The 23,374-nt window shown below is 41.4% G+C and overlaps 1 protein-coding gene across 4 annotated transcripts in view; it reads right to left on the minus strand.

The window, feature by feature from the left end:
* The window catches only part of LOC103037411 (collagen alpha-1(XIX) chain), a 199,858-nt gene that overhangs the window by 82,933 nt on the left and 93,551 nt on the right, over nucleotides 1–23,374 (minus strand). For all 4 annotated transcript variants that reach the window (XM_049472167.1, XM_049472166.1, XM_049472164.1 and 1 more), the window contains 2 exons: nucleotides 6,828–6,872; nucleotides 1,986–2,018 (listed from right to left, as the gene is read on the minus strand). In XM_049472167.1, the coding sequence (XP_049328124.1) occupies nucleotides 1,986–2,018; nucleotides 6,828–6,872 (78 nt within the window). The remainder of the gene's footprint in view (nucleotides 1–1,985; nucleotides 2,019–6,827; nucleotides 6,873–23,374) is intronic.

The raw sequence follows: 23,374 nt of genomic DNA on the forward strand, positions 1-23,374 counted from the left end.
GGGTGAAGGGTTTACTGGCATGTGGCAGGCGGGTGAAGGGTTTACTGGCATGTGGCAGGCGGGTGAAGGGTTTACTAGCATGTGGCAGGCGGGTGAAGGGTTTACTAGCATGTGGCAGGCGGGTGAAGGGTTTACTAGCATGTGGCAGGCGGGTGAAGGGTTTACTAGCATGTGGCAGGCGGGTGAAGGGTTTACTAGCAAGTGGCAGGCGGGTGAAGGGTTTACTGGCATGTGACAGGCGGGTGAAGGGTTTACTAGCAAGTGGCAGGCGGGTGAAGGGTTTACTAGCATGTGGCAGGCGGGTGAAGGGTTTACTGGCATGTGGCAGGCGGGTGGAGGGTTTACTAGCATTTGGCAGGCGGGTGAAGGGTTTACTGGCATGTGGCAGGCGGGTGAAGGGTTTACTAGCATGTGGCAGGCGGGTGGAGGGTTTACTAGCATGTGGCAGGCGGGTGAAGGGTTTACTAGCATGTGGCAGGCGGGTGAAGGGTTTACTAGCAAGTGGCAGGCGGGTGAAGGGTTTACTGGCATGTGGCAGGCGGGTGAAGGGTTTACTAGCATGTGGCAGGCGGGTGAAGGGTTTACTAGCATGTGGCAGGCGGGTGAAGGGTTTACTAGCATGTGGCAGGCGGGTGAAGGGTTTACTAGCATGTGGCAGGCGGGTGAAGGGTTTACTGGCATGTGGCAGGCGGGTGAAGGGTTTACTGGCATGTGGCAGGCGGGTGAAGGGTTTACTGGCATGTGGCAGGCGGGTGAAGGGTTTACTGGCATGTGGCAGGCGGGTGAAGGGTTTACTGTCGTGTGGCAGGCGGGTGAAGGGTTTACTGGCATGTGGCAGGCGGGTGAAGGGTTTACTAGAATGTGGCAGGCGGGTGAAGGGTTTACTGGCATGTGGCAGGCGGGTGAAGGGTTTACTGGCATGTGGCAGGCGGGTGAAGGGTTTACTGGCATGTGGCAGGCGGGTGAAGGGTTTACTGTCGTGTGGCAGGCGGGTGAAGGGTTTACTGGCATGTGGCAGGCGGGTGAAGGGTTTACTGTCGTGTGGCAGGCGGGTGAAGGGTTTACTGGCATGTGGCAGGCGGGTGAAGGGTTTACTAGCATGTGGCAGGCGGGTGGAGGGTTTACTAGCATTTGGCAGGCGGGTGAAGGGTTTACTAGCATGTGGCAGGCGGGTGAAGGGTTTACTGGCATGTGGCAGGCGGGTGAAGGGTTTACTAGCATGTGGCAGGCGGGTGAAGGGTTTACTGGCATGTGGCAGGCGGGTGAAGGGTTTACTAGCAAGTGGCAGGCGGGTGAAGGGTTTACTAGCAAGTGGCAGGCGGGTGAAGGGTTTACTAGCAAGTGGCAGGCGGGTGAAGGGTTTACTGGCATGTGGCAGGCGGGTGAAGGGTTTACTAGCAAGTGGCAGGCGGGTGAAGGGTTTACTGGCATGTGGCAGGCGGGTGAAGGGTTTACTGGCATGTGGCAGGCGGGTGGAGGGTTTACTGGCATGTGGCAGGTGGGTGGAGGGTTTACTGGCATGTGGCAGGCGGGTGGAGGGTTTACTGGCATGTGGCAGGTGGGTGGAGGGTTTACTGGCATGTGGCAGGCGGGTGAAGGGTTTACTAGCATTTGGCAGGCGGGTGGAGGGTTTACTAGCATGTGGCAGGCGGGTGAAGGGTTTACTAGCATGTGGCAGGCGGGTGAAGGGTTTACTGGCATGTGGCAGGCGGGTGAAGGGTTTACTAGCATGTGGCAGGCAGGTGAAGGGTTTACTAGCATGTGGCAGGCGGGTGAAGGGTTTACTAGCATGTGGCAGGCGGGTGAAGGGTTTACTAGCATGTGGCAGGCGGGTGAAGGGTTTACTGGCATGTGGCAGGCGGGTGAAGGGTTTACTGGCATGTGGCAGGCGGGTGAAGGGTTTACTGGCATGTGGCAGGCGGGTGAAGGGTTTACTGTCGTGTGGCAGGTCGATTTTGACCCACAGATAAAGACTGAATGCTTACTTTAGCTCCACCTACAGAAGATCCAGCAGGTCCCTGAAATAATCAAAAACACAAAGAACAGTAACATATTAGTGATATTATTAATATAAATCAGATATAATTCAGATCAAATGTGAAGCATTGTCTTTTATATATAATTTTCCATTTATTTGACCATTTAAGTTAAATTATATTACACTGAACGCTGCACATTACTGCTGCTGCTCCATGCAGAGTTTGTTCATAGCTGTATATTATCAGGCTAATATATCAGATTAAACTGTTAAACCTTATTATCAGTTTAGCTCAAATAAAAAGAAGTAGGTCAATGTAACTTTTAGCAGTTTCATTTTATGACTGTCAAGCTAAATTAGAAAATAGAAAATTGGGTATAAAACTTAATATTTTTTCTATTTAGTAAAGAAAAAAATTCATTGGATGGTTTTAATCCAATTTTTCAATTATTTTTTCATTTTTCATTTCAGCCTCTTCGCAAACAGAATTTCAAGAAAAATGGAAAGTTGAATCTTCTCTGGATTTTCAGATTTGTCCATTTTTTGTATATTGTAACACAAATCTGATAATTCAACTTGAAAATGCAAAAATGGAAAAAATCTGAAAATAAAGAAAATATTTTTTTTTTTAATTTTTCCTAAAAATCTGATTGTGAGAGGCAGAGATTAAAAAAATTAAAATTGGAAAAATGGATGAAAACTTAATTTGCCCTTTATATTAGTCACTGTGCATACAGTATAATTTGATCTTTTCACTTTTTTATTTGCTATTTTTGACTTAATAATAATTTGGTTGTTGGCTTTATTTGGTGCTTTCCTATTTTATTTTAATAAAACCGGAAAAAAGAAGCGCTTTGTAGAGGAATTAAAGCAGAATTAGACAAACTCAGACATTTCCAGCATTTTATCTCCAGCTCTAAACTCTAAATTTACTGAGAGCTGTGTTTACACTGACACAGATACATTACACTCACATTATCTCTGCTGGAGCTCATCTCTCTCTCTCAACACAACAATATTCTAAAATAACATTCAATCATGAACCAGAATCACTTTATAATCTTCAGAGAGCCTCGAATCAGTTTCACTTCTTTACTAATTCTGTCCTTATACAGTCCCCTCCTGAAGTACTGGAACAGTGAGGTCAATCAGTTTATTTCTGATCTTTATACACGAATATGAGACCTTCTGTCTGAACCCTCCCATTTCTCTTATCTTGGTTTTATCTGTGCAGACTGTGCATTTATACAGCTCTAAAAAATTATGATTTTTTTATTTTATTAAATTGAAAACCTCTGGAATATAATCAAGAGGAAGATGGATGATCACAAGCCATCAAACCATCAAACTGAAGTGCTTGAATTTCTGCACCAGGAGTAAAGCAGCATAAAGTTATCCAAAAGCAGTGTGTAAGACTGGTGGAGGAGAACATGATGCCAAGATGCATGAAAACAAACTGTGATTAAAAACAAGGATTATTCCACAAAATTGATTGATTGATTTCTGAACTCTTAAAACTTTATGAATATGAACTTGTTTTATTTGCATTATTTGAGGTCTGAAAGGTCTTCTCATTTTCTGTAAATAAATGCTCTAAATGAGAATATTTTTATTTGGAATTTGGGATTAATGTTGTCTGTAGTTTATAGAATAAAACAACAAATGTTCATTTTACTCCCTAGTTAGAGCTGTAACCAACATGAAAACCAGAAAGCTATGAGAGTCTATGGGTGAAAATCGAGCATCTGTGAAACCAATCAGAACCATTAGAGCACAAATATTGTCTATTGCCAAAACAACTGTTTGGAATGTCCACAAGAAGAAAGTCGTCACTGGTGTACTATATAACATAGTAAAGCAATGCACACTTCAGTCCTGTGCTGCTGGAGTTTTTAAACACCTCTAATGCCACTACTGTAATGTAATTTTCTTTAAAATCTTCTTCGAAAGAGAAGTACTTCTTTTTTACACTGTTTAAAACATTCAGAAAGTGATGTTACTGGGTGAATCGCTTCTTTAAAACACTGTTAATATAATTTTCTCCATTTCAGCTCAGTCATGAGTGCAGCAGCAACGCCTCCACAGAGGATCTGATCTTCTGCTCTTGAGAATTTGACACTGTGGTTTCGGTAAAGCCTCCAGACTGATAAGGGCACTGAAACGCTGCACCGTCTCCTGCCCCCCCCAGGGGTACAGTGGAGGATACGGCGGAGGATATGGTGGAGAATACGGCAGGATGGTTAAGGGCTAACCGAGCCCCCCGTGACTTTTTTACACCCTCAGCAATGAAAGGTGACTCACAAATGCCAGCTCATAGAGACAAGCGAGCAAGGTTGGCACATGCCAGGGGTATTATCAGGACACTGCCATTTAAAAAATGTCATCCTCTTCATCTTCCTCCCGCACTTCCTCCCGAAGGGTCAGTTCAGTCCGTCTCGGAGAGAGTCTCAGATAATTGCAGTGATGATTGCCTTTAGAGCGAAGCATTGAAACTCAGCAAAAAGAGGATCGGTGCTGAAATCTGGTTGGGTGGTGAATCCATATTTTTTATATTTGCGCTACATTTGGTATCCGTGGTGGGAGCTATGTTGTTGGCAACATACAACATGTTGTCTAGTATTCCAGGTGGTTGCTACAAAGCTGCTACAAGATTCCAAGGTGGTTGATATGGTAACTAAGTTGGTTGCTGGTTTAATGTTTTTAAGTAGTATTTGTTAGAATGTCCCAGTTGGTTTCTATGGTGTTGCTAAGTGGTTGCTGGCTAGTTACAATGTTCCTAAATATTCCTTTGGGGTCAACATCCATCCATCCATCCATCCATCCATCCTTCATTTTTCCCTCTACATTATTCTGTCTGTCTGTCTAGTAACTAGTAACTAAGTTGGTTGCTGGGGTGTACATAAGTAGTTTTTATGGAAATGCCCCAGTTGGTTGCTATGGCGTTGATAAGTGGTTGCTGGCTAGATATTTTCTACCATCCATCCATCTATCCATCTATCCTATATATAACTTTGTCTGTCTGTCTGTTTAGTATTTTAGGTGGTTGCTACGAAGTTGCTACAAGATTTCAAGGTGATTGAGATGGTAACTAAGTTGGTTGCTGGGGTGTACATAAGTAGTTTTTATGGAAATGCCCCAGTCGGTTGCTATGGCGTTGATAAGTGGTTGCTGGCTAGATATTTTCTACCATCCATCCATTCATCCTATATATAACTTTGTCTTTCAGTCTGTCTAGTATTTTAGGTGGTTGCTACAAAGTTGCTTCAAGATTTCAAGGTAGTTGATATGGTAACTATGTTGGTTGCTGGGGTGTTTTAAGTAGTGTTGGTTACTATTGTGTTACTGACTCATAACAATGTTCCTAAATTTCCTTTGGGATTAATGAAGTTTCTGTCTGTCTATCTTGCAATGGTATCTGTGGTGGCTGCTATGGCCTTGCTGAGTCATTGCTAGGTGATTGCAAGGATGTTGCTAAGTAGTTGCAATGTGCTTGTTAAGGCATTGCTGGGTGGTTGCTATGGTATCTCAGGTGGTTGCTATGGTAGTTGTTTTTGTTTTGGAGCTGTATGCATCTGAATAATGGGAATAAGTACAGACGGAAGTGTGAGAAAGACGCGACTGCGGGCTCACGGCGCGAGAGTGCGCGATTGCTGTGTTCGCCGTTTCTAATTCGAGCTGCACTTTCTCTCATTGATCTCGGCTCCTGATGAGAAAACTATATTTCAGACGGTCAACCAGCGCCTCCCGGACAGCTCCATCAGCACCATCGATACACGCTCGATACGCCACAGCAAATCCTCCAATCAGCTTATTGTTCCCCAAACACAAAACCTCACATCTCCAGATCTCCCGCACACAGCAGATTCCCTCACTCTCAATATAGAATATAAAAAACATGCACTGTCTAATTTCTCCTGCAGATTTAATACACACTATACAATCTACACTCACACAGATATCAGATTACCCCTCAACCCTTCAGGAATGCGTAATGAGCTCTGCACATCACTCCAGCGCTCGTCAATAACACTTCTGCTCCTCATTTATTTCTTTATTTATATATTTCTATATTCATCTTCCCGTTCGGATCAATAGCCGTATTATTATGATGAACTCTGAGGAAGGTGAATGAATAAAAATGAGACTGAAACTAAAAAGCTAAGCTGTGCTTTAGTTGCTTTAATATTTAAAACTTACCTTTTTCTTTTTTTTTTTTATTTATTCCTTATGTAACCACTTAGCAAACAGACCAATCAGCCATAACATTAAAACCTCACTAATGACTTATATACACTACACTGAATATATTTAAACTGCACGACCGTTTTCAGCTGATTTTTACAGAATCTGAACCAATAAGGAGAAAACACCACAGGAGTGGGCATCTATCTGGTATCCCAGGTGGTAGATAGGGTAACTAAGTTGGTTACTGTAAGTGGTGTTCATAAATACCATTTGGTGTTGCAAAGTGATTGCTGGCTAGTTGCCCTGGTTTCTAAATTTTCTTCGGCATCAATAAAGTATCTATCCATCCATCCATCCATCCATCCACCTACCTACCTACCTACCACAAGTGGTTGCCACAAATTTCTAGGTGGTTGCTATGGTGTTGCTAAGTGGACAATTGCTGGCTAGTTGCCATGGTTTGTAAATTTCCTTCGGGATCAATAAACCATCCATTCATCCACTCATCCAGTAACCCAGATGGTTGCTACGTGATTCCTATGTGATTGATATGGTAACCAAAGTGGTTGCTGGGGTGTTCATAAGTAGTGTTTCCTAAGATATCCCAGGTGGTTGCTATGGTGTTGCACTATGAACTGTGAGTACAGAATGATGTAAATCTTACCGGAGGTCCAGGTATCCCAGGTGCTCCTGGTGGTCCCCGCCGACCCTGCGGTAAATAAAGAGAGAGAAAGAGAGGGTTAGAGTACGAACAACAGGCTAACGCTAGCATGGCTGGCTACACTGAACACCAGCGATTAGCGTCAGGCGGCTCCTGGTGTCGAAGCGGCTAATTTTGCTTTTAATCAACAGCAAAAGGAAAACAACTGAGCAGAACCAGCACAGGAACAAAGCTAATGCTAATGCTAACGCTACTGCTTTCATTGCTAATGAAGGCATGTTGATGTTCTGATGTGGTCCTCTGCATCCATTCCCTGCAGGTCCCGGACATCAGTTTGACATTGAAATTGTTACGATATTCCAGGTGGATGCTATGGTGTTGCTAAGTGGACGATTGGTACAGTACCAATGATGGGTACAGTCGATGGTGCTCTTTCTCCTTATCACTCCTAGGGTGATGTAGATCAGCACTAGGCTGCATCTGTGAGCTGATGTATCAGAACTCAGTCGATGTATCAGAACGCAACGCTTTCCTCCAAGTGTTAGCGCTGTGATGCTGCTCAGGTCAAAAAGAGGCGGGGTCTAAATTTACATGTGTTGGAGGAGGCGTGTGCTAATCTTCACCCTCCTGGTGTTGGGGCATCACTAGTGATGGGGGATATACAGCTGAGGAGCAGCTGAATGGGTGGGACAATTAGCCTAGCTAAAATTAAAAACATTAGAAATAAGTTTATAGTGAATAGTGAATATTTGAGTAATGTTCTAATCCATATTATGGCAAGAACTACTCAACTAAATAGAGAAACAAAGAAGAAAAGAAGCATTTCAAGAACTTGGAAAGTATCCTCAAGTGCAGTCACCGCAAAGACCATTAAAAACATTATGATGATGAAACTGGCACTCATCAGGGCCACCCCAGGAAAGCACAGAAGAGCAAGCGTTTTCTCTGTTGCACAGGATAAGTTCATCAGTTACCAGCCTCAGAAACTTCAAGTTAACATTTTACTACTCTAAAATCTGCTGCTAGCATTTCTTCTGTTAGCATGTCTGGCTAAGTGTGTTAACCCACGTTCAGCTACTTTAAAACGCTAAATTTACCTCGTAGAGGTACGAGGTGATTTTTCTTCGCACAAAAAGCATTATTTTAGTCATCGGAGGCCGTTCCAGTTCTGGTTCCGGTTTTGGGTTCAGGTTAACAGACTTAATGATATGCTAACAGCGCCAGTGTCCCGCTGCCTCTCTCGCCCTCCTGCTCTTACGATCTTAACACAACAAAAGCTGATTATATAGAGCTGAGTCATTTAGGAGATGAATATTTCATACATAATCATTTTAAAAACAAGTGATGAATTATGCATTTCTGTATTATCTTCTCCTGGTTCTGCACGCGCTCTATCGCTATGGGATACAGCACATACGGTACGATATCACTCAGACTGCTGTCCGAGAATTCACGTTAAAAGATCGGAAAAACTCATTTCCAACAGATATATAAAAGCCAGCTAAGCTAGGCTCCACTTTTAAGATTTCGCTGTTTGGTTGCTATGGTATTCCAGGTGGTTTTCATAGTGCTTCTAGCTGTGGTTGGTAGATGGTTGCATTAGTGTTGAGAACTAAGTGGTTTTAATGATATCCTAGGCAGATGCTACAATGTTGCTTAGTGGTTAATAGGTGGTTGCTAAGGTGTTTTCATCTGTTTTTACGGTTATGTGATTTCGAGATCTTTGCTATGGTGTTGCTACAGTCAGTGGTTGTTCAGGCATGCCAGGTGGATGCAATGTTGTTGGTAAGTGGTTGCTTGGTGGTTCCCAGCATGTTGATAAGTGGTCGCTATGGTATCGCAGGCAGATGCTAAAACAGTGCTTAGAGGTCCCTAGGCAGTTGCTAAGGTATAAGTGGGTGGTTGTTGGGTGCTACAGAGTAGCACGGTGATTGCTATGGTTTGTAAGAAATTAAGTTGCTTAGTGGTTGCGATGCGGTTCACATAGTTGCTATAAGTTGTGTTCATATGTGTTTGCTGGGGTATCCCCTGGTTGCTATGGTTTTGCTAATTAGTTGGCTCTTATAGTTGGTTCCTATGGTTCCATGGTTCCCATACTTCCTTTACGATCAATAAAGTATGTATCTATCCATCTATCTAGTGTCCCAAGTGGTTGCCACACAGTTGCTACGATATTTCTAGGTAGTTGATATGGTAACCAAGTTCGTTGCTGGGGTGGTCATAAGAAGTGGTTGCAAGGATATGTCTGTCTGTCTCTCTGTCTGTTTGTCTTAGGTGGTTGCTACAAAGTTGCTATAAGGTTGGTTACAAGTTGGTTGTTGGGCTATCCCAGGTGGTTGCTATGGTGCTGCTAAGTAGTTGCTTGTTCCCATGGTGTCTCAGGTGTTTGCCTACAAAGTTGCAACAAGATTTTTAGATGGTTAATAAGTTAATCAACACGGTTGCTGGGGTGTTCATAAGTAGTGTTTGCTGGGGTATCCAAGGTGGTTGCTATGGTTCTGCCAAAGTGGTTGCTGGCTAGTTGCCCTGGAATTCCAGGTGGTTGCTACGAAGCTGTTACAAGATTTCTAGGTGGTTCATATCGCAACCAAGTTCATTGCTAGGGTGCTCATAAGTAGTGTTTGCTGGGGTATCCCAGGTGGTTGCTATAGTGCTGCTAAGTGGTTGCATGTTGCCATGGTGTCTCAGGTGTTTGCCTACAAAGTTGCAACAAGATTTCTAGGTGGTTTATATCGTAACCAAGTTAATTGCTGGGGTTTTCATAAGTACTGTTTGCAAGGGTATCCCAGGTGGTTGCTATGGTGCTGCCAAAGTGGTCGATGGCTAGTTGTCATGGTATTCCAGGTCGTTGCTACAAAGTTGCTACAAAACTTCTAGGTCGTTTATAAGTTAACCAACTCGGTTGCTGGGTTGTTCACAAGCAGTGGTTGCTAGGATGTCCCAAGGTAGTTGCTATGGAGATGCTAAAAGTGCGCTATAATGTGACTAAGCTGTGGACTGCAGTGTTATTTCAGGCAGGATGTTGCTCAGCGGTTGCTAATGGAGACAACAACTCCACGGCAGCCTGAGAGAGATCAATGACTCTGCACGGCAATTACAGCTGCCGGACCACGCCGCCGCCGCCCCCCTGCCGCCGGATCGCCAAGGCAATCTCGGTTGCTATGCGACACTGGGTGGCCAATAAATTTGACAACATCCTGGGTCTTGATTATTATTTGAGCACTCGTGGCGAGAAGCTCCCCTTCAGGTCACGGAGGAAGATTAGAGCGAGGAGATGACGGCGGGAGGAGGGGCGGGTGGCAGCAGCGGGTGGCGGCTGTTTGGGAAACTTCTGATGAGAAAAAATGTCGAGACAACAAGAACCACAAACTTTTCCTAAGGTTCTGCTGAGATCATATTCTTTGGCAGAATGATCACAAGCCATCAAACCAAGCTAAACTGCTTGATTTTTTGCACCAGGAGTAAAGCAGCATAAAGTTATTCAAAAGCAGTGTGTAAGACTGGTGGAGGAGAACATGATGCCAAGATGCATAAAAACTGTCATTACAAAACAGGGTTATTCCACTAAATATTGATTTGCAAGGGCATTGCTCGGTGGTTCCCAGCACGTTGATAAGCGGTTGCTTTGGTATCCTAGGCGGTTGCTTAGGTGTTGCTTAGAGATCACTAGGCAGTTGCAAAGGTATTACATGTGGTTTCCCTGATGTCTTAAGCTGACTTCTCTAGTCCTGCTGAGCAAGTTGCTTGTTGGGCTATCCCTGGTGGTTGCTGACTAGTTGCCATGGTATTCCAGGTGGTTGCTATGATGCTGCTACTAGTTTTCTGATGAGAAAAACTGTCCGAGACAAAAAGAGCCACAAACTTTTTGTAACATTCTGCTGAAATGAGATTCTTCGGCTACCAGAGAATCATCCAGAGCCGTCGTTCATTACGATAAATTATACTAACGTTGTTTTAAGACTATTTATTTAAAATTTCAGAAATAATGTTCCAGGTGAACATGCACAAGGTGTACTTTTCCCGTCGTTATGATAGCAAAGACACACTGGTCATAATGCTATATTTGACTTGTCTACATCGTCCAAACAATAGAGATGTATCGTTACAGGCCTATCCACCTCCACAAAGCGCCACTGTGCTACACTCGCGCTGTGCTACTCTCGCGCTGTGCTGCTGTCGCGCTGTGCATAATCCTTATCCGAAATGTCAACGGTTCTCTCTCAGATACCAACAGGTCAGGAGGTGCCATCGCAGGGGGCACGAGAGGGGCAGTGCCAGCCCGATAGAGCGACAGTGACAATACAGCATCTCCAATCCCCCATAATCCAACAGATACACACACAGGTCAGCTGATAAACCAGCTCTACATCCCATAATATAACCCATTACAGCTGTATAATCCCATACACACACACACTGATTCACACTATACACACTGGTCAGCTAATAAACCAGCTCAACAACCCATAATATACTCCATTACAGCTGTACAATCCCACACACACACTGATACACACTATACACATACTATATACACACACACAATATAAACTGATACCCACGATACACATTGATACACGCACTATAAACACAATATACCAACTGATACACACTATAAACAATACACACACACACACACACAGTGATGCACACTATTACAAAAGGCTCATATTTAGACAAAGGTTCAATATTAAATTATGGTGAATAGAAAAAAAGGCTGTGTTATGCTAGAATTTAATTTTGTGTAAAATTTTATTTGTGGTCAGACACTGAATTTTGGTTGAAAATGCAAAAACTATGGTCATCAGAACCCGTCGTTTCTAACTGTTGTACGTCTCACTGCCTCGCTAATCTTCACTGTTAGCCAATAAGAGGCGATATATGTTTGCATGTATGAATATTCATAAGCAAGAACAGAAATTCTATTGTTTCTCTCCGCCCACTCCTCCACCGGACTAAAGCAGCGTTATACTGAATCACTGGATCACTTTTTTTTTTTTAACCCAAAAAACAGATCACATGGCATTCATTCATACCAGAGACAAAACTAGACATTTTAAAATAAATGAGAAAACAATGGAATGAGATCTGAATGATTAAGTTAATTTATTGCAAAGATATATCATAAAAACGTCATTTTTGACGGTTCTGATTCAGTTCTGGTTATTCAGTAGTTTATTCAGTAGTCGGTTATTTTTGCGTTATTATTTTGCGTAGACACGTTTTAATTATGAAGCGATAGCGATGCCAGTTCTGTTGCGGAGCTGCCCACACAGACTGGCACACTGACTGAGGTTTGCCCTCGTTTAAATCCGGTGTGAAATACGGCGAGGAGGAGGCAGAACCAGACCTGACAGCCACCACGCCGCCTCCTCGTCTCCATGGCGACGGATACCGTTTCCTGGCGTGGTCTGATGGAATAGAGTGTGTTTTGTGCCGGTTGATCTTTGGCTCCTCCAGCGGTGCCGCTTTGCGCCGGTGAGTCACGGCTCAGAGTGGGCAGCCGGCCGCGGTGCCCGGCCTGACCTTCTGAAAGAGCCGGACGGATATAAGCTGAGATTTTTAAAGTTATAGACCTTTATACTGTAGAGATATTAGAGTTACACTGTGCAAGATCTATCGTACCTTTATCGTTATTGCAATATGAGTTTTAATGATAAACACTTCGAAAGTGCTGTAAAAATACTGTAAATATTACGCATTAATGTCTAAATACCTAAAACACAAGTACTTAAAATCCTTTAATTTTCCCAAAAATCATCAGAGCTCCTTATAATCTGGTTCTCCTTATGTATGATTTCTACCAGTCATGTATTGAGGAGCAGTAAAACCACTCTGCTGAAGTACAGAGTTATACAGGAGTTTCAGTAAAGTTTCTCCAGCACTAAGGCTGGGTGCAGCAGTATTAGCATTAGCCGCTAAACGGGCTTAGCGCTAGCTCTTTTGCGGTTTTACCATCTGATCCAAACACGTTTATCTTGGTGTCGTAATTCATGGGCTCTGGGACTGCCCGTCACAGCAAACTGTTTGCTGGCTTTCTTGTTCACCAGCCTTAGAAGAGGCTTTATTCTAGGACAGTGCCATGCAGACAGAGTTGATGCCTCAGTGTGTGCCGTATGGTCTGAGTACTGCAGGCTGGCCTCCCACTTCTTCAACCTCTGCAGCAATGCTGGCAGCACTCATGCATCTATTTTTAAATAGATACTTATTTTATGTCATTCTATAAAGATATAATACAATATATTGCAGAAATGTGAGGGGTTTACTCACTTGTGTAAAGATTTCACATATTTTTCGTCTAATTTTATGTAATTCTATAAAGATATAATACAATATATTGCAGAAATGTGAGGGGTTTACTCACTTTTGGCACTATTTATGTATTATTTTTAGTCATTAACTCTGTGAACGTTAGAATTAAGTATTAGATTTTAAATATGAAGGTGTAATTGAGTAAAATAAATAAATGTAGTTGCTAAAAGTGGGAATTGAATGCAGATTTAAAAATTGTAGATTGCCAATGTTGCCACAGTCATGCAAAAACCTTGTAATTCTGGCAATGTCTTGATGAATGGACCAAAGAAACAAAAATTTTTTATTTGAGTCCATATAAATAATTATAGTAAGATTACAAACAGTGCAACAGTATTTAGATTTGGGTGTTTTTTTTGTAAGTTAAAAACTGTTTGTACAGCTGTGGGAATACAGTCTCTGTGGTCCAGTTCAGCAGAGAACAGCCCAGTTCTCCCAGTTCATTAGTTACACAGAGACAGCGGCGATTAGCAGAGCATCAACCGGCAGCAGCAAACACAGCTAATTAATCCTGTAATTAAGATTAATTCAGTAACGTCAGCGACGCCACCGAACACAGCTGTTCCCTTACTCTGATTTACTGCAAACTTTACAGCACCAGTGCCCCAGACCACTCTTACACTAAACTACGATCAAAAAGAAAACTTATTTTTATATATCGCCTCATTATTTGTCCTTTTACATTTTATTTTACGTCATGTTTGATAATATTTAATTTTTTCTCATTTCTATGTAGAGGTAAATCTTTTTTTTGTTTGTTTTTATAATTATTTCATTGTTTTCATGTAATTTTATGTCGTTTCTTTTTGTTTTTTATGTAATTTTGTCTCTTTTTATGTCTTACTTTTGAGAAAAAACTAAGAGTATATTACACTTTGTTGCCATTGGAAGTAATGTAAAATTAACTAAAATAGTTTTCTAACAGGAATTTATTTATTTTTGTCAGATTATGTATTTTTATGAAATTCTTCTCTTTTTATTTCTTATTTTATGTCATGTTTTGTAATATTGTAAAATTTGAACTAAAGCACTGAGGTAGTATATTACATTTTTGTTGCCACTGGATTGGTTGGAAACTTAATTTATGTTAATTGTTTATGTATTTTTCCTCATTTTATGTCATATTTTCTCACTGTTCCCGTTTTTGTAAAGGTGTTAAAATTATTGTATTTATCTTTTTATTTTATTGTCATTTGCTCTTATTTTTTATAATTTAATAATAATTATTAATTATTCAGTTCTTTGTAAGTCATGTTTTAACATGGTCCACCTTCCTGGTGGCCGCCAGTATTCTTTTTTTCTTCTATATTTGTATTTTATTTTATTTCATAAATCTTATTTTGGTAATTGTATGTGTTGTATGTAATTTTTTCTAATTTTTGTGACTATTTCTCATTTTTCTGGCATTTTGGATCAAATATAAATTCACATTAAGTACAAATGTACCGAACCAGCCCGCATTCTCCACCAATACCCATACCCAACCCCCAGCACAGGGGACCCAGCACAGCTTTACACTCTAACTCACCTGTTCTGATTTCCACAAAATAAAGTTTTAAACATAAATATTATATGTGTGTAAATCTGTATACCGTACGACATGGAACCCTCTCTCTCCGGGTGGTCACGGCTCTCGCGGCTGACTGAAAGAGGCGGTGCCAGCGCGAGAGCGAATGAGCGAGCCCTGGTGCCTCAAAAAACCTCAATAAAAGAGGATTTGTTCCAGTTGTTTGTTGGAGGGGTTAAGAAGAGCAGGGCACAGTGGAGCAGCGCGAGAGAGAGAGAGAGCGCGAGAGAGAGAGAGAGCGCGAGTGTGTTAGGGCACTAAAGCCGACAGCTGCCTGGCAGCCACTCAAAACACAGCTTAACATTTCCTCACTGTTCTGAGAGCCACAGTGTAGCTCTCCAAAATTGAGCAGCTCATCTACATACCCCACCGTCCACCACATCTACCACCTACACCATCTACATACCCCATCATCCACCACATCTACCACCTACACCATCTACATACCCCACCATCCACCACATCTACCACCTACACCATCTACATACCCCACCATCCACCACATCTACCACCTACACCATCTACATACCCCACCATCCACCACATCTACCACCTACACCATCTACATACCCCACCGTCCACCACATCTACCACCTACACCATCTACATACCCCACCGTCCACCACATCTACCACCTACACCATCTACATACCCCACCGTCCACCACATCTACCACCTACACCATCTACATACCCCACCATCCACCACATCTACCACCTACACCATCTACATACCCCACCATCCACCACGTCTACCATCTACATACCCCACCATCCACCACGCCTACCACCTACACCATCTACATACCCCACCATCCACCAAATCTACCACCTACACCATCTACATACCCCACCGTCTACCACATCCACCACCTACACCATCTACATACCCCACCGTCCACCACATCTACCACCTACACCATCTACATACCCCACCATCCACCACGCCTACCACCTACACCATCTACATACCCCACCATCCACCAAATCTACCACCTACACCATCTACATACCCCAACGTCCACCACATCCACCATCTACACCACTATAACCTCCACCACCACCACATCTACAACCTCTGCCAGCACCACAACCACCGATATGACCTCATCTAGCCACATCTATCACCACTACAGCTACCTCTACAACCTCCACCAAACTCTACCACCTCTACCAGCAACGAAACCACCTCTATGACCTCAATCACCACTCCAACCACCTCTATCATCACCACATCAACCCCAACAGCCTCCACAATAACCACCCTAACCATAATCACAACTCTACAACCACCATTTAGCACCTCCAACAACATCCTACTCTACAACCTCCTCAACCACCTCTATAACCTCCACCATTAACCACCTCTACAAGCACCTCCAACCATTAACCACCTCTATGACCTCAATCACCACTCCAACCACCTCTATCCCCACCACATCTACCCCAACAGCCTCCAACACCTCCACAATAACCATCCTAACCATAATCACAACTCTACAACCACCACCATTAACCACCTCCACCACAACCTACTTTATAACCTCCTCTACAATGACCTCTACCACCACCACAACCTCCACCACGACCACCTCCTCTTTAACCACCTCTAGCACTACAACCTCCACCACAAGCACCTTTACCACTATCACCACAACTCTACAACCATCACCATTAACCACCTCTACAACAACCTCCACAATAACCACCTATACTATAATCACCACAACTTTACAACCACCACCATTAACCACCTCTACAACGACCTCTACCACCACAACAACCACACTTACAACCTCCACAAACTCTACCACCTCTACCAGTACCTCAATCACCTCTACAACCACGTCCATCACCACCTCTACAACCACCCTCACCTCTACAACCCCCAATATCTTGATTTGATATATAGAACTTATCAGGAGTTAATTACTTGAACTTCTTGTCTCTTAATGTGTAAGAACTACTCAACTAAATAAAGAAAAAAAAAGGTCAGTCAATCCGAAAAGAAGAATTTTAAGAACTTTGAAAGTATAATGATGAAACTGGCTCTCATCAGGCCTGCACCTTTGGTTTGTTTAACATTTCTAGGTTACTACATGATTCCTTATGTGTTCCTCCTTCCTTCGGCAGCCCATTTCAACCATTTCACCGTATTTTCACATCCTTCAATCTCCTGGAAACAGAGCAGATCTGGCCCAGCTGCAGAGAAACGCTGTACCACTTCAGGCCACCAGGTGGGGAAAGAGCACCGCGGATGGGCGATGAGGAGGAGGAGGAGGGTGATGGAGGAGGGGTACGGTGGTGGTGGTGGTGGTGGAGCGAGGCTGCAGGAGAGGAATCTGTGTGCAGGGAATGTTAAGTATAAGAGAATGGGGTTGCATAGCTGAGGAATGACTGTACCGCGAGGACTGCGCTGGATTTAGCGTCGGTATGTGGAAGTGTGAGGACGTACAGCTGTGAAACGCTCAAAAACCAGGGGAAAAATACATGACTTTACAAAGAACAGCGCCAAAAAGGTCCTCGGGAGTGATGCGGTTAGAACAGAAGGTCAGGAACTCTGGAACTGACTCGACAAAGACATTTATAACCAGGTTTAGAAGGTGGTAGAAGGTTTGGACAGTAAAAAATAGAGCCAGGGCCCGTGCCTACCTGAAACCAATGAGTCTACAGATGTGCTGAATCATTGATTCCTTTACCCCTGTGATGGAGAAACCAACGATCTGCTTATTTAGGAACCTTAAGTGATTCCAGATCAGCATTTTGAAGAATGATTCATCAAATTTGGCTCTTCAATGGCAGAAGGGGTTCTATTCAGGATCTATATTGGAATCCAGACCTGTAGAACCACTAATTCCTTAGAAGAACTAAAGTCTAAAACTGTTTGGAATTGAAATTGTATATATATATATGAATATTTTACTGCAGGATTGAGGAACCAAAAGCTGTAAAAACTGGAGTTTAATGCAAAACCAAGGTTCTGTTTCATCAGGAACTCTTCAAAAGGTATCAGGTCAGCATTTTAAATAAGGCATCCATTAAAAACCAGGTTTTACAGCCCTTAATTCTCAATCCAGCAGTAAAAAAACTTTTTAGTTTCAGAACTTTGGTTCTTCTAGGGAATTATTAGAGGCTCTAAATACAGTTTAGGGTTTAGTGCTTCAATAAAATAAAAATATATCAGCTTATGTGGTTGAGGTCTCTATTTATTTGGTATACTTGCTGCTAACTCCCTGAAATGAGTTTTTGCAGGGAAAGATGCCTGATTTTGACCTCTGCTTTTAAAATGTTTGGAGTAAAGGAATGCACTTAACCCCACGTCCAGATCCCCTGCTTCACCCAGCGCTGGATCTGCCCGCCTGATGGATTTCTAAGAGCTCAGGGACATCGATGACTCCTAACAACCTGACAGTGTGCTAATGGCATTATTATGGGGATCACTGAGAGAGGATTACCATTCTTCCTCCATTCAGCGCTAAACTCTACGTCCATTCATAAACTCAAATACGCAAATAGTTTAGTAAACATCCGGCCTGGTTTTGTGACGATAGATAGACATTTTGTCACCTTAAAACCACAAACTTTAATTTATTGCATTAAGATTTTAAGTGATAGACCAACACATAGTAGCACATAACTGTGAAGTGGAGGCCAGGAGTCCCATGGTCACTCTAGAGGAGCTGCAGAAATCCACAGCTCAGGTGGGAGAACAAAGAAGTCGTGCACTCCACTAATCTGGCCTTTACAGAAGAGTGGCAAGAAGAAAATCATTGTTGAATGCCATATATACCTGCATAAACCCACTGCATAAGCACATATACCAACTGCGTACCCACAGAAACCCATATATACCTCCATAAATCCACCGTATACTCGCGTATACCAACTGCGAACCCACTGAAATCCATATATACCCACAGAAACCCATATATACCTGCATAAACCAAACCGTATACCCACATATACCAACTGCGTACCCACTGAAACCCATATATACACACTTAAATTAATATATACCCACTGAAACTCATTTATACTTGCGTAAACCCACTGTATACCCACATATACCAACTGCGTACCCTCTAAAATTCAATATACACACTGATATCCATATATACTTGCATAAACCCACTGTATACCCACAAATACTGACTGCATAACCACTCAAACCCATATATACCCACTGAATCCCATATATACCCACTGCATACCAACGTATACCCAATGCATACTGATGTATACTTACTGAATCTCATATATACCCATCCATTTTTCTATCTATGCATCTGTTTATCTATATACCCACAGTGCCCACCACGAGAACCTCTATCTACGTCTCTCTGAAGGTCTGGGTTTTGGTAATTAATTGGCTGGTTAATGTGTGTTTATTCCGTACGGCGGCGACACTCAGGCGGCACTCTGGGAACAAGCAGACAGACAGATAAATCACCGCTCTACACATCTGTCCCCCCCACAGACCCCCGTCCCACAGACCCCCGTCCCACAGACCCCCGTCCCAAGATTCTTCAAAAGTTAAAAAAAGCTGATGAACTCAAACGCTGTATCCTCCACCATCACAAATTTCAATGAGTTACTCTTAGTTTAGACTTAATTATGAAGTTTTAACAATTAAAAATAAAAGTAAATATACCTCTACTTCTATAAGTAAATATTTCCATTTTGTACTTTTGTAGCTTCCCATTTTTAAAAATTACTTTTTAAATCCAAAAGTAAAAAGCCATAAGATTCACAAATTTGTTTTATCTTAGAAATATAAAAAGCAAAGAATTTACACAGGAACTTTTCTACTTTTGTAGCTTTGACTTTTTGAGACTTAAATAAAAAATAAAAAGATTAAAAAGCACCAAGACTCTCAGGATTTACTTAACTCAAAAAAGGTTAATCAACATTTAAATTAGTTTACTCTTAAATATGTTACTTTAACTTCTATTTAAAAATATAAAAGACAAACCAGTAAATCACTTCTGCATTTTTGTAGCTTCCCATTTTTGAAATTTAAACTTAAAAAATGACTAAAAAAACTAAAAAGCATCAAGTTTTTCAGAAATCAAATAACTCAAAAGTTATAAACTTAAATATCACAAATTTAAATTAGTTTACTCTTAAATATGTTGTTTTTACTTAAGATATAAAAGATAAAATGCAGTAATTAAATTTTGTACATTTGTAGCTTTGCATTTTTGAGAATTAAACAAAATCAAAAGTTTTTAAAATGTAAGTTTTAGGGTGCAAAGAAGCACAAATGTATTGCCCCCATATTTAAAAGCAGCGTCTCAAAAAGATAAAATTAAAATGGCCTAAAGAGTTCTCCACTGTAATAAACCGAATAAAAATGACCAATAATCAATATAATGATAAAAATCCACTGTACTATAAATCTACGGTCCTGTAGTTTGTGTTGTCTGATGCTCTACAGTACAGATATAAAAGCAGCAGCGGGACGCTCCGCTGAGAGAACAGCGGGATGCTAATTCCAAGGACGGCGTGTCCTCTGTGTCGCGGAGGCATAAACAATAGGCGGTCAGCGGCGTCGCTCTCAGAAGATGGTATATAAATAGAGGGCGGGAAAATGGAACATGTTCCGGGTGTTCTAACATGGATATAAATAGAGTTCCAGACAATGTCATATTTATCAGAGTGTGTACCGCAGCGACAGCGTGGACTAAAACACTGTTACACTAAAGGACATAAGAGCTTTTAGCTTCTTATACACACCCACTCCAACCAGGAGACATTTCAGAGCAGTGAATCCTAAACTACTTAAATCTGATGAGATTAAAGATATTACAGTATATGGATGATGTGTAGATTTAATACTGTGATACTGCACTCTAAAAACTACAAAGCAAAAAAATCCACTGGCAAAAACTAAAAAAAAAAAGTGAAAATAAAGACACATATTCTTATATTAAGCAAAACATAAAAAAATAAATATCAATTAATATATATATATATCATTTGTCAAAATATATAAAATATATATAAGCGAAATAAGCATATAAGCAAAAAAAATGACATATATTCTTATATTAAGCAAAAAAATAATAATAAATAAAATAAATATATATATATAATTAGACAAAATATATAAAATATATATAAGCAAACTAAGCATATAAGCAAAAAATCTACTGGCAAAACTAGAAAGAAATGTGTGAATTAAGACATTCTTATATTAAGCAAAAAAATATAAATATATATATATATATATATATATATATATATATGACAGAATATATATAATGTATTTAAGCATATACATATTAGCTGACAGTGGGGTAAGCTATTTTTTAGTAGTAAGATTTCTTAAAAAAAAATAAATAGCAAAGTTTCAAGAAAGTCAAAACTAAAATCAAGCAAAATTACTTTTAATGAATTAAAAAAATAAAGATTAAAAGCCTCAAGATTCTCAGGACTCACTGACCTCAAAAGGTTTATCATCTTAAGAGTCACAATTTTAAATTAGTTCACTTTTAAACCATGTTTTAACTTATATTTATATATAATTTAAAAGATAAAAGATGTAAAAGAGAAATAAGAATATAAGCGAAATAACAGGCAAAAGGGGGGAGAGAGTAAAAAAAAAGAAACCCTTAGATAACCAAACAAATGTCACAAATAAAAAAGGGGGATAGAGAAAAAAGACAAATATTAAGGAACATCAACAAAGAAAGCAGATTGGCTATGAAAAACTATGGAGAAATAAATGAATATTTTATATGTTTTGTATGTGGAAAAAAATATATAGAAAGAGAGAGAAGAGAGGTAGAGAAAGAGAGTAAAGAAATAAAGGAATACATATAAGTATCCGCCCTTTTTATATAGGAACTTTTGGGTATATTTGGGTATATTTATTAGGCTGTTTACAGGTGTACTGTATTTTTAGGACTATAATGTGCAACTAAAATAAAATCCTTTAATTTTCCCAAAAATCGTCTTAAAGCTCCTTATAATCCGGTGCATCTTATGTAGGAATTCTACCAGTCAGGTATTAAGGAGCAGTAAAGTCACTCTTCTGAAGTACAGAGTTATAAAAGGGTGAGTTTTCAGTATAGTTTTACCAGCAGCACTAAGGCTGGGTGCAGCAGCATTAGCCTTAGCCTTAGCCTTAGCATTAGTCGCTAACCACAGCTTTAGCTCTTTTGCCATTCAGAGGTGAGAATATCTGACTGTAGTCTGACTGTGTTTGACGTTAGCTGATAGCACCCTGGGTTACCAGAACACTCAGAGTTCCTCAGTCTAGAGCTACGGTTAGCGGCTAATGCTAATGCTAATGCTAGTGCTGCTGCACCCAGTCTGAAAACTCATGCTTAGATAGTTTTCAAGAGAGAAATCTGTGCAGATTAACATCCAGCACTTTTAAATAATTTTTTTATTTTTTTAGAATTACAGTTTTGTTTACTTAGGCGCTTCTTCCCCCAGCTTCACCATTAGAAGGGAAACATGGCTGTGTATAAATACAGTACTGGTTTTGTTAGAGGTGTGTGGATGTTAAATGTTAAATACTGCATTGTTACACTGTTGCCGTGATGCCGGTTTCTCCGTATGGCGCCCCCTATCTGGAGGGCACGTGGCTGCTGGGTAAAATTAGCAGCAATTAACACAAACACATTTCTTGCCAGGCCCATTTCCACCATGGCACCGCGGGCACCGAACAGCAACAGGAAGCGGGTTGGGCAAAAACCTCGCTTTACAGGTGTCGCCATAGAGGTCATCAGAGTACCGCGGGCACTGCCAGCCAACCAATAACTGTGCCAACTGTTCCTCACGCCCCTCACTGTGCCAGGCCTGTGCCCACTCACTTCCTCCAGACCACTGCATGCCTTTAGCGGCAGGCAATGGCACACACACACACACACACACACACACACACACACACACACCATAATGTCTCTCTGTAGCTTGCAGCCTGTGTACGTCATAGTTTTAGAGATACAAAGACAAAAAGCAGCTAAAGCTCAAAAGTTTGGACACCCCAGCACCCCCGTCATCACTCCAGTACTGTTGTGTGTACGGAGGAGCTATTGGATAAAGCAGCATTTGGTCAAAACTATGGACACCCCACACCTCCAGAGCAATCTAGCGTCCATAGCCACGCTCAAAGGTTTGGACAACCCACATGTCAGCCAGAACTCGAGGACTATATGAGTGTATGGAGGAGCTATTGGATAAAGCAGCATTTGGTCAAACGTTTGAAGACCTCAGCAACTACCATGGACACCATGAGAACACCATAGCAACCAGCCACCAACCAGCACTCCAATCACACTCGCGGTTTCTGCAGAAACTGCACTCTAGTTACTGTTGTTCTACCTCTAATTATTTTCTCTTACCCCCATGTCCTGAGCTGCTGCCGCGAGATGTCCATCCATTAGTCCAGTCCCTGTCCTCTGAAACAGGCATCTCCCAATCATCAGTAGTTTTGCACAACCATTCTAAACCCATTTATCTTCCCTCTCTCTCTGTTCTATCTCTCGCTCTTTCTCTCTCACATGTGTCGAGAGATGCATGCTTCCAGCTTTCCAGAATCTGCCCTGTTCCTTTTCTCAGTAGAGTTCTACTGAGAAACAACCATTCTAATTCTTTCTTTTCTGTTTTCTCTAGAAAAAATGTGTTAAAAAATACCTTAATACCTTGAGTTTCTCTGATTT

Source organism: Astyanax mexicanus, chromosome 25 (assembly GCF_023375975.1).
Source record: "Astyanax mexicanus isolate ESR-SI-001 chromosome 25, AstMex3_surface, whole genome shotgun sequence".
NCBI classification, from domain to species: domain Eukaryota; kingdom Metazoa; phylum Chordata; class Actinopteri; order Characiformes; family Acestrorhamphidae; genus Astyanax; species Astyanax mexicanus.